This window comes from Netta rufina (genome assembly GCF_964035555.1).
Source record: "Netta rufina genome assembly, chromosome: 29".
In the NCBI taxonomy this organism is placed as follows: Eukaryota; Metazoa; Chordata; class Aves; order Anseriformes; family Anatidae; genus Netta; species Netta rufina.
The window spans coordinates 1,729,525-1,742,735 of NC_140153.1; the positions used below are offsets into that span (position 1 = coordinate 1,729,525).

The following is a 13,211-nucleotide window of genomic DNA, read 5'->3' on the forward strand; positions in this document are numbered from 1 at the left end:
CGGGGCCTCGTCGGGCAGGGGCCGGTGTGGGGCTCCCTGGCCACCAGAGCTCTGCCGGACGCGCTGTGGGCAGAGGGGCTCTGTGGGGGCAGGCGAGGGCCGCGGGCACGCAGGGAGCAGGCGTGGAGAGCCGGGGCGGGCTGAGGAGGGAGTCCTCTGGCTGTGGCACGGGCCCTGCTCTGCCAGGGCATCTCCTCACTCACAGCACCGGCCCTGGGGGCTTTTCATTGCAGGCTCAGCTCTCTCACACCAAGATGGCTTGCAACGACCTGTACCCGCCGAAAACCAGCGTCGCCGTCCCCCAGCCCATCGCTGAGAGCTGCAACGAGCTGTGCGCGCGGCAGTGCCCCGACTCGACGGCCTTCATCCAGCCGCCCCCCGTTGTCGTCACCTTCCCCGGCCCCATCCTCAGCTCCTTCCCCCAGCAAGCCGTGGTGGGCTCCTCCGGAGCACCCGCCTTTGGGGGCTCCCTGGGGCTGGGGGGCCTCTACGGCGCGGGGGCCACCCAGGGCTCGGGGGGCCTCTGCACCTTTGGCAGGCCCTACGCTTCTCCCGCCTGCAGCCCCTACCTCTTGCCGCGCTACAGCAAGAAGCTGTGGGACACCTGTGGGCCCTGCTAAGGCCACGCCCGTGCCACCTCTTCTCCTCCTCGTCCTTCCTCCTCCTCCTCTTCACAGACACGTGACTCCTCCGGTGCTGCCCCCCAGGGCCCTTTCTTGGCCCCGGGCCGGCCAGCGCCTGGCAGAAGCCTGAAGGAAGAACGCCTCTCTGGAAGCCCCAGGCACCACCGGCCTGCCTGGGCCTTGCTCGCGGCTCTGTGCTTGTGTCCTTTCCTGCCTTGACAATAAAGCAAGCCTGCATCCAATGCCTGCCTCTCCGCCTTTCCTTCCCAGGCCCCGCAGGGGCTCCAGGGCTCCCTCCGCCTGCACATGGCCCCTTCGCTCTCCCAGCCCCCCAAAGAGCCGGGGCGCCCTGGACAAAGTCCCCGGCAGCCCTGCCTCCCACACTGAGGGCTGCAGCCCATCTCCCAGGGCCCTGCCTGGAAGCAGCCTGCTCCCCGCCTCCAGCAGGGCCGCCTCCAGACGCTCCACACAAGGTCCTGAAACAGAGGGGAACCCCGAGCCAGGAGCAGCAGCACGCCAACTGCCGCCTCCACGCAGCGCCACCTGAACGAAGCTTAAGCCTTGTCCAAAACACTTCTCTGCCCAGCCCGCTCCCGGGCTTACACACTCCTGTAGCTGAAGAAAGAGCTTCTCCCAAAGAGCCAAGCCAAACTTCTCCCAGGGCACCGTTCAGCTCTGAGCTTTTCCCTCACAGCCCAGCAGTTAGCAGAGCTTATCTTTAGCAGGCAATTTCTATACAATTAGCACAGCTTGCAGTCCAACCAAACTTCTAGGAACCAGCTCGGCTTCCTTATTATCTAGCATTCTTGCATTTCCTAGACGGTTCAGTCATGCGGACCCTCTGCCAAATCCTTACTAATCACCACCACACCAGCACCACAGGCTAGAGCCAGCCTTGACCGGAAAGAACTCACTCTACTCCAAGGAAGAAGACAACGCCGCAGGCAGCCCTGAGCACCCAGGGAGCAGAGGCTTCTTCCTGCCAGCCAGCCAGCCAGCCAGCCAGCAGCAGCTCCAGCGTGAGTGCCACATGGGGCTTGCTGCCGCTTCGTTTTATAGCCAGTGTTCCCTGAGCTGTGCCACTTCCCTCTTCCTTAACGGGCGTCACCACACCCAAGGATCCAGCACGTGGGCTTTGTGCTAACACTGATGGGCTTAATCCCAGGGCCAGCAGGAGGCTTGCCTGGGAAGAGGTGTCACCTCAGCCTGGGGCCACAAAGGGGGAGACAGAAGGGGAGGGGGCGACCCATGCTCAGCGTCCTTACGTCTTACGGCTGCTGCTAACCCTATTGCCAATGAGCAGGAGCAGGGGGGAGCGCTCACGGCCCCAAGGCACGTTGCTGGCTCCTGCTCCACTGGGCGGCCACCAGCCCCACGGCCATTTCTGCAAGGCTGCCCTCCAGCAAGGGACCGGCCCTGCACTCACCGTGTGCAGCGCTCAGCCATCCCTGCTCTCCGGCCTCTTCCTCTGCGCTTCTTGCCCGAGACGGTGCCTCGCTTCTGCGGAGCAGCGCCACTTGGCAGAGCTGGTCGCGCTCCCGGGCGGAGAAGGCCAGGCAAAGCAGAACTGCCAGCACCTCTCCTGCTCTCCGCCCTAATGCCCTGGGCCTCCCAGCACCAGCGAGTGCCCTCCCCCGGAGCCTCCACTACGCCCCGCAGGGCTGCTTTCCTGCCTCAGAACACAGAAAGAGGAAGAGAGAGAGGAGTGGATGCAGGAAACCTTTATTGTGCCCGGCACGGCAGGAGAAGTGGACAGAGAGCTGGAGCAGGAGCCAGCGGGGCTGGCTGTGGCGTGTCGGGGGGACAGAGGATCTTCTCCAGAGCGTGGCTTCTGGTTGCGCAAGCTCCGGCGGTGCGGCACTGCAGCTCGGGAGGACTTGGTCCATGGGCCCCACAGGCCTTGAAGGGTCTTGCTTCTGCTGCGGAGAGCAGGAGGGGGGAAGAGAGAGTGGGAGAGCAGAGGGCAGGCTGGGCACAAGGCCCTGGCCATGGAGGAAGGAGGAGTAGAATAGGGCGCGAGAGGCCGAAGGGGCCGGCACAGCCAGCTGCCCAGGCCTTGGCTGGGGCTGGAGATGCTCAGCGCTCCTCAGCGCCCCGTGCCCACGAGCTCAGCCATGCGTCGCGGCAGCTGGCAGGGGGTCTGGGGCAGGACATGGCTTTAGCAGGGCCCACAGGTGTCCCACAGCTTCTTGCTGTAGCGCGGCAAGAGGTAGGGGCTGCAGGCGGGAGAAGCGTAGGGCCTGCCAAAGGTGCAGAGGCCCCCCGAGCCCTGGGTGGCCCCCGCGCCGTAGAGGCCCCCCAGCCCCAGGGAGCCCCCAAAGGCGGGTGCTCCGGAGGAGCCCACCACGGCTTGCTGGGGGAAGGAGCTGAGGATGGGGCCGGGAAAGGTGACGACAACGGGAGGCGGCTGGATGAAGGCCGTCGAGTCGGGGCACTGCCGCGCGCACAGCTCGTTGCAGCTCTCAGCGATGGGCTGGGGGACGGCGACGCTGGTTTTCGGTGGGCACAGGTCGTAGCAAGCCATCTTGCGGGATTGGACGGTGCTCTGCAAGAGGGCACAGAGTGCGATACGAGGGAGCAGTAGACGGCAGCTGGCCAGGCTGAGGCGCAGGGGCCAGGGGCAGGGGCCAGTGGCAGGAGGAGAAGCGCTCGCAGACTTACCCTGTTCCCCAAGGAGAAGGCGGTCAGAGCAGTGCTTGCGAGAGCCCCGCGCAGGCCGAGCTTTTATCCAGGCCCCACCATTGCGCAGCGCCCGCTGGGCCAATGGGCAGAGGCGGCACTCCCTCCTGCCGAGGCCAGGCTGTCCTGCTCCTGCCCTCCCTGAGTCAGCATCCCCTGTCCGGACCAGCACAGGCCCCTTTGCTGGCTTCCCTCCCCTTTCCGCTTGGCGGGCCAAATGCGTGGTGCTGAGCAGGCAGTGCCCGAGAGGAGCGCCTTTGATTTGGCGTTTCGTCACCTCGCCCCTCTGGAGATAACAACTGCAGTGCGTACGTCATGGAGGCGCTGGCGTGTGGCTGCTCCTTGCCCAGCGCCACGACCCCGCTCTGCCCTGGGGCTCTCCACAGCGCGCACGCGGCCACCCTGAGACCAAGCCCCTGGGGAAGAGCTGCGGCACGCAGGGTGCTGGCAGCCCGCCCGTGTCACACTGCATGCCCTCTTAGGCACGCAGGGGATGAGACGGCAGCGGGGCTAATTTGCCCATTAGGTGAGGGCTGGCGAGCGTCCGAGCGGGGTAATTGCAGGGGCTGAGGGAGCGGGTGGGGGCTGGCGAGGAACCGGCGTCAGCACAACAGCCCCGTGGCGTGCAGGGAGGAGGCTGGGGCTCGGCCACCACGGGCCACGTGCCCCCAGCGCGGCCAGCTCCTCCCCGCACTCGCCAGCCCCCATAAAAGCGTGGTCCTGGGCAAGCGCTGGCATCCGCCGCTCCTGCCTGGCTCTGCACGGGAAAAGGGTGGGTGGCGGGGCCTCGTCGGGCAGGGGCCGGTGTGGGGCTCCCTGGCCACCAGAGCTCTGCCGGACGCGCTGTGGGCAGAGGGGCTCTGTGGGGGCAGGCGAGGGCCGCGGGCACGCAGGGAGCAGGCGTGGAGAGCCGGGGCGGGCTGAGGAGGGAGTCCTCTGGCTGTGGCACGGGCCCTGCTCTGCCAGGGCATCTCCTCACTCACAGCACCGGCCCTGGGGGCTTTGCATTGCAGGCTCAGCTCTCTCACACCAAGATGGCTTGCAACGACCTGTACCCGCCGAAAACCAGCGTCGCCGTCCCCCAGCCCATCGCTGAGAGCTGCAACGAGCTGTGCGCGCGGCAGTGCCCCGACTCGACGGCCTTCATCCAGCCGCCCCCCGTTGTCGTCACCTTCCCCGGCCCCATCCTCAGCTCCTTCCCCCAGCAAGCCGTGGTGGGCTCCTCCAGAGCACCCGCCTTTGGGGGCTCCCTGGGGCTGGGGGGCCTCTACGGCGCGGGGGCCACCCAGGGCTCGGGGGGCCTCTGCACCTTTGGCAGGCCCTACGCTTCTCCCGCCTGCAGCCCCTACCTCTTGCCGCGCTACAGCAAGAAGCTGTGGGACACCTGTGGGCCCTGCTAAAGCCACGCCCGTGCCACCTCTTCTCCTCCTCGTCCTTCCTCCTCCTCCTCTTCACAGACACGTGACTCCTCCGGTGCTGCCCCCCAGGGCCCTTTCTTGGCCCCGGGCCGGCCAGCGCCTGGCAGAAGCCTGAAGGAAGAACGCCTCTCTGGAAGCCCCAGGCACCACCGGCCTGCCTGGGCCTTGCTCGCGGCTCTGTGCTTGTGTCCTTTCCTGCCTTGACAATAAAGCAAGCCTGCATCCAATGCCTGCCTCTCCGCCTTTCCTTCCCAGGCCCCGCGGGGGCTCCAGGGCTCCCTCCGCCTGCACATGGCCCCTTTGCTCTCCCAGCCCCCCAAAGAGCCGGGGCGCCCTGGACAAAGTCCCCGGCAGCCCTGCCTCCCACACTGAGGGCTGCAGCCCATCTCCCAGGGCCCTGCCTGGAAGCAGCCTGCTCCCCGCCTCCAGCAGGGCCGCCTCCAGACGCTCCACACAAGGTCCTGAAACAGAGGGGAACCCCGAGCCAGGAGCAGCAGCACGCCAACTGCCGCCTCCACGCAGCGCCACCTGAACGAAGCTTAAGCCTTGTCCAAAACACTTCTCTGCCCAGCCCGCTCCCGGGCTTACACACTCCTGTAGCTGAAGAAAGAGCTTCTCCCAAAGAGCCAAGCCAAACTTCTCCCAGGGCACCGTTCAGCTCTGAGCTTTTCCCTCACAGCCCAGCAGTTAGCAGAGCTTATCTTTAGCAGGCAATTTCTATACAATTAGCACAGCTTGCAGTCCAACCAAACTTCTAGGAACCAGCTCGGCTTCCTTATTATCTAGCATTCTTGCATTTCCTAGACGGTTCAGTCATGCGGACCCTCTGCCAAATCCTTACTAATCACCACCACACCAGCACCACAGGCTAGAGCCAGCCTTGACCGGAAAGAACTCACTCTACTCCAAGGAAGAAGACAACGCCGCAGGCAGCCCTGAGCACCCAGGGAGCAGAGGCTTCTTCCTGCCAGCCAGCCAGCCAGCCAGCCAGCAGCAGCTCCAGCGTGAGTGCCACATGGGGCTTGCTGCCGCTTCGTTTTATAGCCAGTGTTCCCTGAGCTGTGCCACTTCCCTCTTCCTTAACGGGCGTCACCACACCCAAGGATCCAGCACGTGGGCTTTGTGCTAACACTGATGGGCTTAATCCCAGGGCCAGCAGGAGGCTTGCCTGGGAAGAGGTGTCACCTCAGCCTGGGGCCACAAAGGGGGAGACAGAAGGGGAGGGGGCGACCCATGCTCAGCGTCCTTACGTCTTACGGCTGCTGCTAACCCTATTGCCAATGAGCAGGAGCAGGGGGGAGCGCTCACGGCCCCAAGGCACGTTGCTGGCTCCTGCTCCACTGGGCGGCCACCAGCCCCACGGCCATTTCTGCAAGGCTGCCCTCCAGCAAGGGACCGGCCCTGCACTCACCGTGTGCAGCGCTCAGCCATCCCTGCTCTCCGGCCTCTTCCTCTGCGCTTCTTGCCCGAGACGGTGCCTCGCTTCTGCGGAGCAGCGCCACTTGGCAGAGCTGGTCGCGCTCCCGGGCGGAGAAGGCCAGGCAAAGCAGAACTGCCAGCACCTCTCCTGCTCTCCGCCCTAATGCCCTGGGCCTCCCAGCACCAGCGAGTGCCCTCCCCCGGAGCCTCCACTACGCCCCGCAGGGCTGCTTTCCTGCCTCAGAACACAGAAAGAGGAAGAGAGAGAGGAGTGGATGCAGGAAACCTTTATTGTGCCCGGCACGGCAGGAGAAGTGGACAGAGAGCTGGAGCAGGAGCCAGCGGGGCTGGCTGTGGCGTGTCGGGGGGGACAGAGGATCTTCTCCAGAGCGTGGCTTCTGGTTGCGCAAGCTCCGGCGGTGCGGCACTGCAGCTCGGGAGGACTTGGTCCATGGGCCCCACAGGCCTTGAAGGGTCTTGCTTCTGCTGCGGAGAGCAGGAGGGGGGAAGAGAGAGCGGGAGAGCAGAGGGCAGGCTGGGCGCAAGGCCCTGGCCATGGAGGAAGGAGGAGTAGAATAGGGCGCGAGAGGCCGAAGGGGCCGGCACAGCCAGCTGCCCAGGCCTTGGCTGGGGCTGGAGATGCTCAGCGCTCCTCAGCGCCCCGTGCCCACGAGCTCAGCCATGCGTCGCGGCAGCTGGCAGGGGGTCTGGGGCAGGACATGGCTTTAGCAGGGCCCACAGGTGTCCCACAGCTTCTTGCTGTAGCGCGGCAAGAGGTAGGGGCTGCAGGCGGGAGAAGCGTAGGGCCTGCCAAAGGTGCAGAGGCCCCCCGAGCCCTGGGTGGCCCCCGCGCCGTAGAGGCCCCCCAGCCCCAGGGAGCCCCCAAAGGCGGGTGCTCCGGAGGAGCCCACCACGGCTTGCTGGGGGAAGGAGCTGAGGATGGGGCCGGGAAAGGTGACGACAACGGGAGGCGGCTGGATGAAGGCCGTCGAGTCGGGGCACTGCCGCGCGCACAGCTCGTTGCAGCTCTCAGCGATGGGCTGGGGGACGGCGACGCTGGTTTTCGGTGGGCACAGGTCGTAGCAAGCCATCTTGCGGGATTGGACGGTGCTCTGCAAGAGGGCACAGAGTGCGATCCGAGGGAGCAGTAGACGGCAGCTGGCCAGGCTGAGGCGCAGGGGCCAGGGGCAGGGGCCAGCGGCAGGAGGAGAAGCGCTCGCAGACTTACCCTGTTCCCCAAGGAGAAGGCGGTCAGAGCAGTGCTTGCGAGAGCCCCGCGCAGGCCGAGCTTTTATCCAGGCCCCACCATTGCGCAGCGCCCGCTGGGCCAATGGGCAGAGGTGGCACTCCCTCCTGCCGAGGCCAGGCTGTCCTGCTCCTGCCCTCCCTGAGTCAGCATCCCCTGTCCGGACCAGCACAGGCCCCTTTGCTGGCTTCCCTCCCCTTTCCGCTTGGCGGGCCAAATGCGTGGTGCTGAGCAGGCAGTGCCCGAGAGGAGCGCCTTTGATTTGGCGTTTCGTCACCTCGCCCCTCTGGAGATAACAACTGCAGTGCGTACGTCATGGAGGCGCTGGCGTGTGGCTGCTCCTTGCCCAGCGCCACGACCCCGCTCTGCCCTGGGGCTCTCCACAGCGCGCACGCGGCCACCCTGAGACCAAGCCCCTGGGGAAGAGCTGCGGCACGCAGGGTGCTGGCAGCCCGCCCGTGTCACACTGCATGCCCTCTTAGGCACGCAGGGGATGAGACGGCAGCGGGGCTAATTTGCCCATTAGGTGAGGGCTGGCGAGCGTCCGAGCGGGGTAATTGCAGGGGCTGAGGGAGCGGGTGGGGGCTGGCGAGGAACCGGCGTCAGCACAACAGCCCCGTGGCGTGCAGGGAGGAGGCTGGGGCTCGGCCACCACGGGCCACGTGCCCCCAGCGCGGCCAGCTCCTCCCCGCACTTGCCAGTCCCCATAAAAGCGTGGTCCTGGGCAAGCGCTGGCATCCGCCGCTCCTGCCTGGCTCTGCACGGGAAAAGGGTGGGTGGCGGGGCCTCGTCGGGCAGGGGCCGGTGTGGGGCTCCCTGGCCACCAGAGCTCTGCCGGACGCGCTGTGGGCAGAGGGGCTCTGTGGGGGCAGGCGAGGAGAGCCGGGGCGGGCTGAGGAGGGAGTCCCCTGGCTGTGGCACGGGCCCTGCTCTGCCAGGGCATCTCCTCACTCACAGCACCGGCCCTGGGGGCTTTGCATTGCAGGCTCAGCTCTCTCACACCAAGATGGCTTGCAACGACCTGTACCCGCCGAAAACCAGCGTCGCCGTCCCCCAGCCCATCGCTGAGAGCTGCAACGAGCTGTGCGCGCAGCAGTGCCCCGACTCGACGGCCTTCATCCAGCCGCCCCCTGTTGTCGTCACCTTCCCCGGCCCCATCCTCAGCTCCTTCCCCCAGCAAGCCGTGGTGGGCTCCTCCGGAGCACCCGCCTTTGGGGGCTCCCTGGGGCTGGGGGGCCTCTACGGCGCGGGGGCCACCCAGGGCTCGGGGGGCCTCTGCACCTTTGGCAGGCCCTACGCTTCTCCCGCCTGCAGCCCCTACCTCTTGCCGCGCTACAGCAAGAAGCTGTGGGACACCTGTGGGCCCTGCTAAAGCCACGCCCGTGCCACCTCTTCTCCTCCTCGTCCTTCCTCCTCCTCCTCTTCACAGACACGTGACTCCTCCGGTGCTGCCCCCCAGGGCCCTTTCTTGGCCCCGGGCCGGCCAGCGCCTGGCAGAAGCCTGAAGGAAGAACGCCTCTCTGGAAGCCCCAGGCACCACCGGCCTGCCTGAGCCTTGCTCGCGGCTCTGTGCTTGTGTCCTTTCCTGCCTTGACAATAAAGCAAGCCTGCATCCAATGCCTGCCTCTCCGCCTTTCCTTCCCAGGCCCCGCGGGGGCTCCAGGGCTCCCTCCGCCTGCACATGGCCCCTTCGCTCTCCCAGCCCCCCAAAGAGCCGGGGCGCCCTGGACAAAGTCCCCGGCAGCCCTGCCTCCCACACTGAGGGCTGCAGCCCATCTCCCAGGGCCCTGCCTGGAAGCAGCCTGCTCCCCGCCTCCAGCAGGGCCGCCTCCAGACGCTCCACACAAGGTCCTGAAACAGAGGGGAACCCCGAGCCAGGAGCAGCAGCACGCCAACTGCCGCCTCCACGCAGCGCCACCTGAACGAAGCTTAAGCCTTGTCCAAAACACTTCTCTGCCCAGCCCGCTCCCGGGCTTACACACTCCTGTAGCTGAAGAAAGAGCTTCTCCCAAAGAGCCAAGCCAAACTTCTCCCAGGGCACCGTTCAGCTCTGAGCTTTTCCCTCACAGCCCAGCAGTTAGCAGAGCTTATCTTTAGCAGGCAATTTCTATACAATTAGCACAGCTTGCAGTCCAACCAAACTTCTAGGAACCAGCTCGGCTTCCTTATTATCTAGCATTCTTGCATTTCCTAGACGGTTCAGTCATGCGGACCCTCTGCCAAATCCTTACTAATCACCACCACACCAGCACCACAGGCTAGAGCCAGCCTTGACCGGAAAGAACTCACTCTACTCCAAGGAAGAAGACAACGCCGCAGGCAGCCCTGAGCACCCAGGGAGCAGAGGCTTCTTCCTGCCAGCCAGCCAGCCAGCCAGCCAGCAGCAGCTCCAGCGTGAGTGCCACATGGGGCTTGCTGCCGCTTCGTTTTATAGCCAGTGTTCCCTGAGCTGTGCCACTTCCCTCTTCCTTAACGGGCGTCACCACACCCAAGGATCCAGCACGTGGGCTTTGTGCTAACACTGATGGGCTTAATCCCAGGGCCAGCAGGAGGCTTGCCTGGGAAGAGGTGTCACCTCAGCCTGGGGCCACAAAGGGGGAGACAGAAGGGGAGGGGGCGACCCATGCTCAGCGTCCTTACGTCTTACGGCTGCTGCTAACCCTATTGCCAATGAGCAGGAGCAGGGGGGAGCGCTCACGGCCCCAAGGCACGTTGCTGGCTCCTGCTCCACTGGGCGGCCACCAGCCCCACGGCCATTTCTGCAAGGCTGCCCTCCAGCAAGGGACCGGCCCTGCACTCACCGTGTGCAGCGCTCAGCCATCCCTGCTCTCCGGCCTCTTCCTCTGCGCTTCTTGCCCGAGACGGTGCCTCGCTTCTGCGGAGCAGCGCCACTTGGCAGAGCTGGTCGCGCTCCCGGGCGGAGAAGGCCAGGCAAAGCAGAACTGCCAGCACCTCTCCTGCTCTCTGCCCTAATGCCCTGGGCCTCCCAGCACCAGCGAGTGCCCTCCCCCGGAGCCTCCACTACGCCCCGCAGGGCTGCTTTCCTGCCTCGGAACACAGAAAGAGGAAGAGAGAGAGGAGTGGATGAAGGAAACCTTTATTGTGCCCGGCACGGCAGGAGAAGTGGACAGAGAGCTGGAGCAGGAGCCAGCGGGGCTGGCTGTGGCGTGTCGGGGGGACAGAGGATCTTCTCCAGAGCGTGGCTTCTGGTTGCGCAAGCTCCGGCGGTGCGGCACTGCAGCTCGGGAGGACTTGGTCCATGGGCCCCACAGGCCTTGAAGGGTCTTGCTTCTGCTGCGGAGAGCAGGAGGGGGGAAGAGAGAGCGGGAGAGCAGAGGGCAGGCTGGGCGCAAGGCCCTGGCCATGGAGGAAGGAGGAGTAGAATAGGGCGCGAGAGGCCGAAGGGGCCGGCACAGCCAGCTGCCCAGGCCTTGGCTGGGGCTGGAGATGCTCAGCGCTCCTCAGCGCCCCGTGCCCACGAGCTCAGCCATGCGTCGCGGCAGCTGGCAGGGGGTCTGGGGCAGGACATGGCTTTAGCAGGGCCCACAGGTGTCCCACAGCTTCTTGCTGTAGCGTGGCAAGAGGTAGGGGCTGCAGGCGGGAGAAGCGTAGGGCCTGCCAAAGGTGCAGAGGCCCCCTGAGCCCTGGGTGGCCCCCGCGCCGTAGAGGCCCCCCAGCCCCAGGGAGCCCCCAAAGGCGGGTGCTCCGGAGGAGCCCACCACGGCTTGCTGGGGGAAGGAGCTGAGGATGGGGCCGGGGAAGGTGACGACAACGGGGGGCGGCTGGATGAAGGCCGTCGAGTCGGGGCACTGCCGCGCGCACAGCTCGTTGCAGCTCTCAGCGATGGGCTGGGGGACGGCGACGCTGGTTTTCGGTGGGCACAGGTCGTAGCAAGCCATCTTGCGGGATTGGACGGTGCTCTGCAAGAGGGCACAGAGTGCGATACGAGGGAGCAGTAGACGGCAGCTGGCCAGGCTGAGGCGCAGGGGCCAGGGGCAGGGGCCAGCGGCAGGAGGAGAAGCGCTCGCAGACTTACCCTGTTCCCCAAGGAGAAGGCGGTCAGAGCAGTGCTTGCGAGAGCCCCGCGCAGGCCGAGCTTTTATCCAGGCCCCACCATTGCGCAGCGCCCGCTGGGCCAATGGGCAGAGGCGGCACTCCCTCCTGCCGAGGCCAGGCTGTCCTGCTCCTGCCCTCCCTGAGTCAGCATCCCCTGTCCGGACCAGCACAGGCCCCTTTGCTGGCTTCCCTCCCCTTTCCGCTTGGCGGGCCAAATGCGTGGTGCTGAGCAGGCAGTGCCCGAGAGGAGCGCCTTTGATTTGGCGTTTCGTCACCTCGCCCCTCTGGAGATAACAACTGCAGTGCGTACGTCATGGAGGCGCTGGCGTGTGGCTGCTCCTTGCCCAGCGCCACGACCCCGCTCTGCCCTGGGGCTCTCCACAGCGCGCACGCGGCCACCCTGAGACCAAGCCCCTGGGGAAGAGCTGCGGCACGCAGGGTGCTGGCAGCCCGCCCGTGTCACACTGCATGCCCTCTTAGGCACGCAGGGGATGAGACGGCAGCGGGGCTAATTTGCCCATTAGGTGAGGGCTGGCGAGCGTCCGAGCGGGGTAATTGCAGGGGCTGAGGGAGCGGGTGGGGGCTGGCGAGGAACCGGCGTCAGCACAACAGCCCCGTGGCGTGCAGGGAGGAGGCTGGGGCTCGGCCACCACGGGCCACGTGCCCCCAGCGCGGCCAGCTCCTCCCCGCACTCGCAGGCCCCCATAAAAGCGTGGTCCTGGGCAAGCGCTGGCATCCGCCGCTCCTGCCTGGCTCTGCACGGGAAAAGGGTGGGTGGCGGGGCCTCGTCGGGCAGGGGCCGGTGTGGGGCTCCCTGGCCACCAGAGCTCTGCCGGACGCGCTGTGGGCAGAGGGGCTCTGTGGGGGCAGACGAGGGCCGCGGGCATGCAGGGAGCAGGCATGGAGAGCCGGGGCGGGCTGAGGAGGGAGTCCCCTGGCTGTGGCACGGGCCCTGCTCTGCCAGGGCATCTCCTCACTCACAGCACCGGCCCTGGGGGCTTTGCATTGCAGGCTCAGCTCTCTCACACCAAGATGGCTTGCAACGACCTGTACCCGCCGAAAACCAGCGTCGCCGTCCCCCAGCCCATCGCTGAGAGCTGCAACGAGCTGTGCGCGCGGCAGTGCCCCGACTCGACGGCCTTCATCCAGCCGCCCCCCGTTGTCGCCACCTTCCCCGGCCCCATCCTCAGCTCCTTCCCCCAGCAAGCCGTGGTGGGCTCCTCCGGAGCACCCGCCTTTGGGGGCTCCCTGGGGCTGGGGGGCCTCTACGGCGCGGGGGCCACCCAGGGCTCGGGGGGCCTCTGCACCTTTGGCAGGCCCTACGCTTCTCCCGCCTGCAGCCCCTACCTCTTGCCGCGCTACAGCAAGAAGCTGTGGGACACCTGTGGGCCCTGCTAAAGCCACGCCCGTGCCACCTCTTCTCCTCCTCGTCCTTCCTCCTCCTCCTCTTCACAGACACGTGACTCCTCCGGTGCTGCCCCCCAGGGCCCTTTCTTGGCCCCGGGCCGGCCAGCGCCTGGCAGAAGCCTGAAGGAAGAACGCCTCTCTGGAAGCCCCAGGCACCACCGGCCTGCCTGGGCCTTGCTCGCGGCTCTGTGCTTGTGTCCTTTCCTGCCTTGACAATAAAGCAAGCCTGCATCCAATGCCTGCCTCTCCGCCTTTCCTTCCCAGGCCCCGCGGGGGCTCCAGGGCTCCCTCCGCCTGCACATGGCCCCTTCGCTCTCCCAGCCCCCCAAAGAGCCGGGGCGCCCTGGACAAAGTCCCCGGCAG

The 13,211-nt window shown here is 66.5% G+C and overlaps 5 protein-coding genes across 5 annotated transcripts in view; 2 read left to right on the plus strand and 3 right to left on the minus strand.

Annotated features, from left to right (window-relative positions):
- The window catches only part of LOC311219722 (scale keratin-like), a gene marked incomplete at both ends in the record, with an annotated part of 123,165 nt that overhangs the window by 27,872 nt on the left and 82,082 nt on the right, over positions 1–13,211 (plus strand). The window lies entirely within an intron of this gene.
- On the plus strand, positions 246–620 carry LOC311219819 (feather keratin 4-like; the record flags this gene model as incomplete). The annotated part of the gene is made up of 1 exon (XM_084303099.1): positions 246–620. The coding sequence occupies exon 1, from the start codon at positions 255–257 to the stop codon at positions 618–620; it is 366 nt and encodes a 121-aa protein (XP_084159225.1). The 5' UTR covers positions 246–254.
- On the minus strand, positions 2,782–3,173 carry LOC311219802 (feather keratin 4-like; the record flags this gene model as incomplete). Its single annotated transcript, XM_084303084.1, has 1 exon — positions 2,782–3,173. The coding sequence occupies exon 1, from the start codon at positions 3,145–3,147 to the stop codon at positions 2,782–2,784; it is 366 nt and encodes a 121-aa protein (XP_084159210.1). The 5' UTR covers positions 3,148–3,173.
- LOC311219803 (feather keratin 4-like) lies at positions 6,865–7,256 on the minus strand (the record flags this gene model as incomplete). Its single annotated transcript, XM_084303085.1, has 1 exon — positions 6,865–7,256. The coding sequence occupies exon 1, from the start codon at positions 7,228–7,230 to the stop codon at positions 6,865–6,867; it is 366 nt and encodes a 121-aa protein (XP_084159211.1). The 5' UTR covers positions 7,231–7,256.
- LOC311219805 (feather keratin 4-like) lies at positions 10,919–11,310 on the minus strand (the record flags this gene model as incomplete). Its single annotated transcript, XM_084303087.1, has 1 exon — positions 10,919–11,310. The coding sequence occupies exon 1, from the start codon at positions 11,282–11,284 to the stop codon at positions 10,919–10,921; it is 366 nt and encodes a 121-aa protein (XP_084159213.1). The 5' UTR covers positions 11,285–11,310.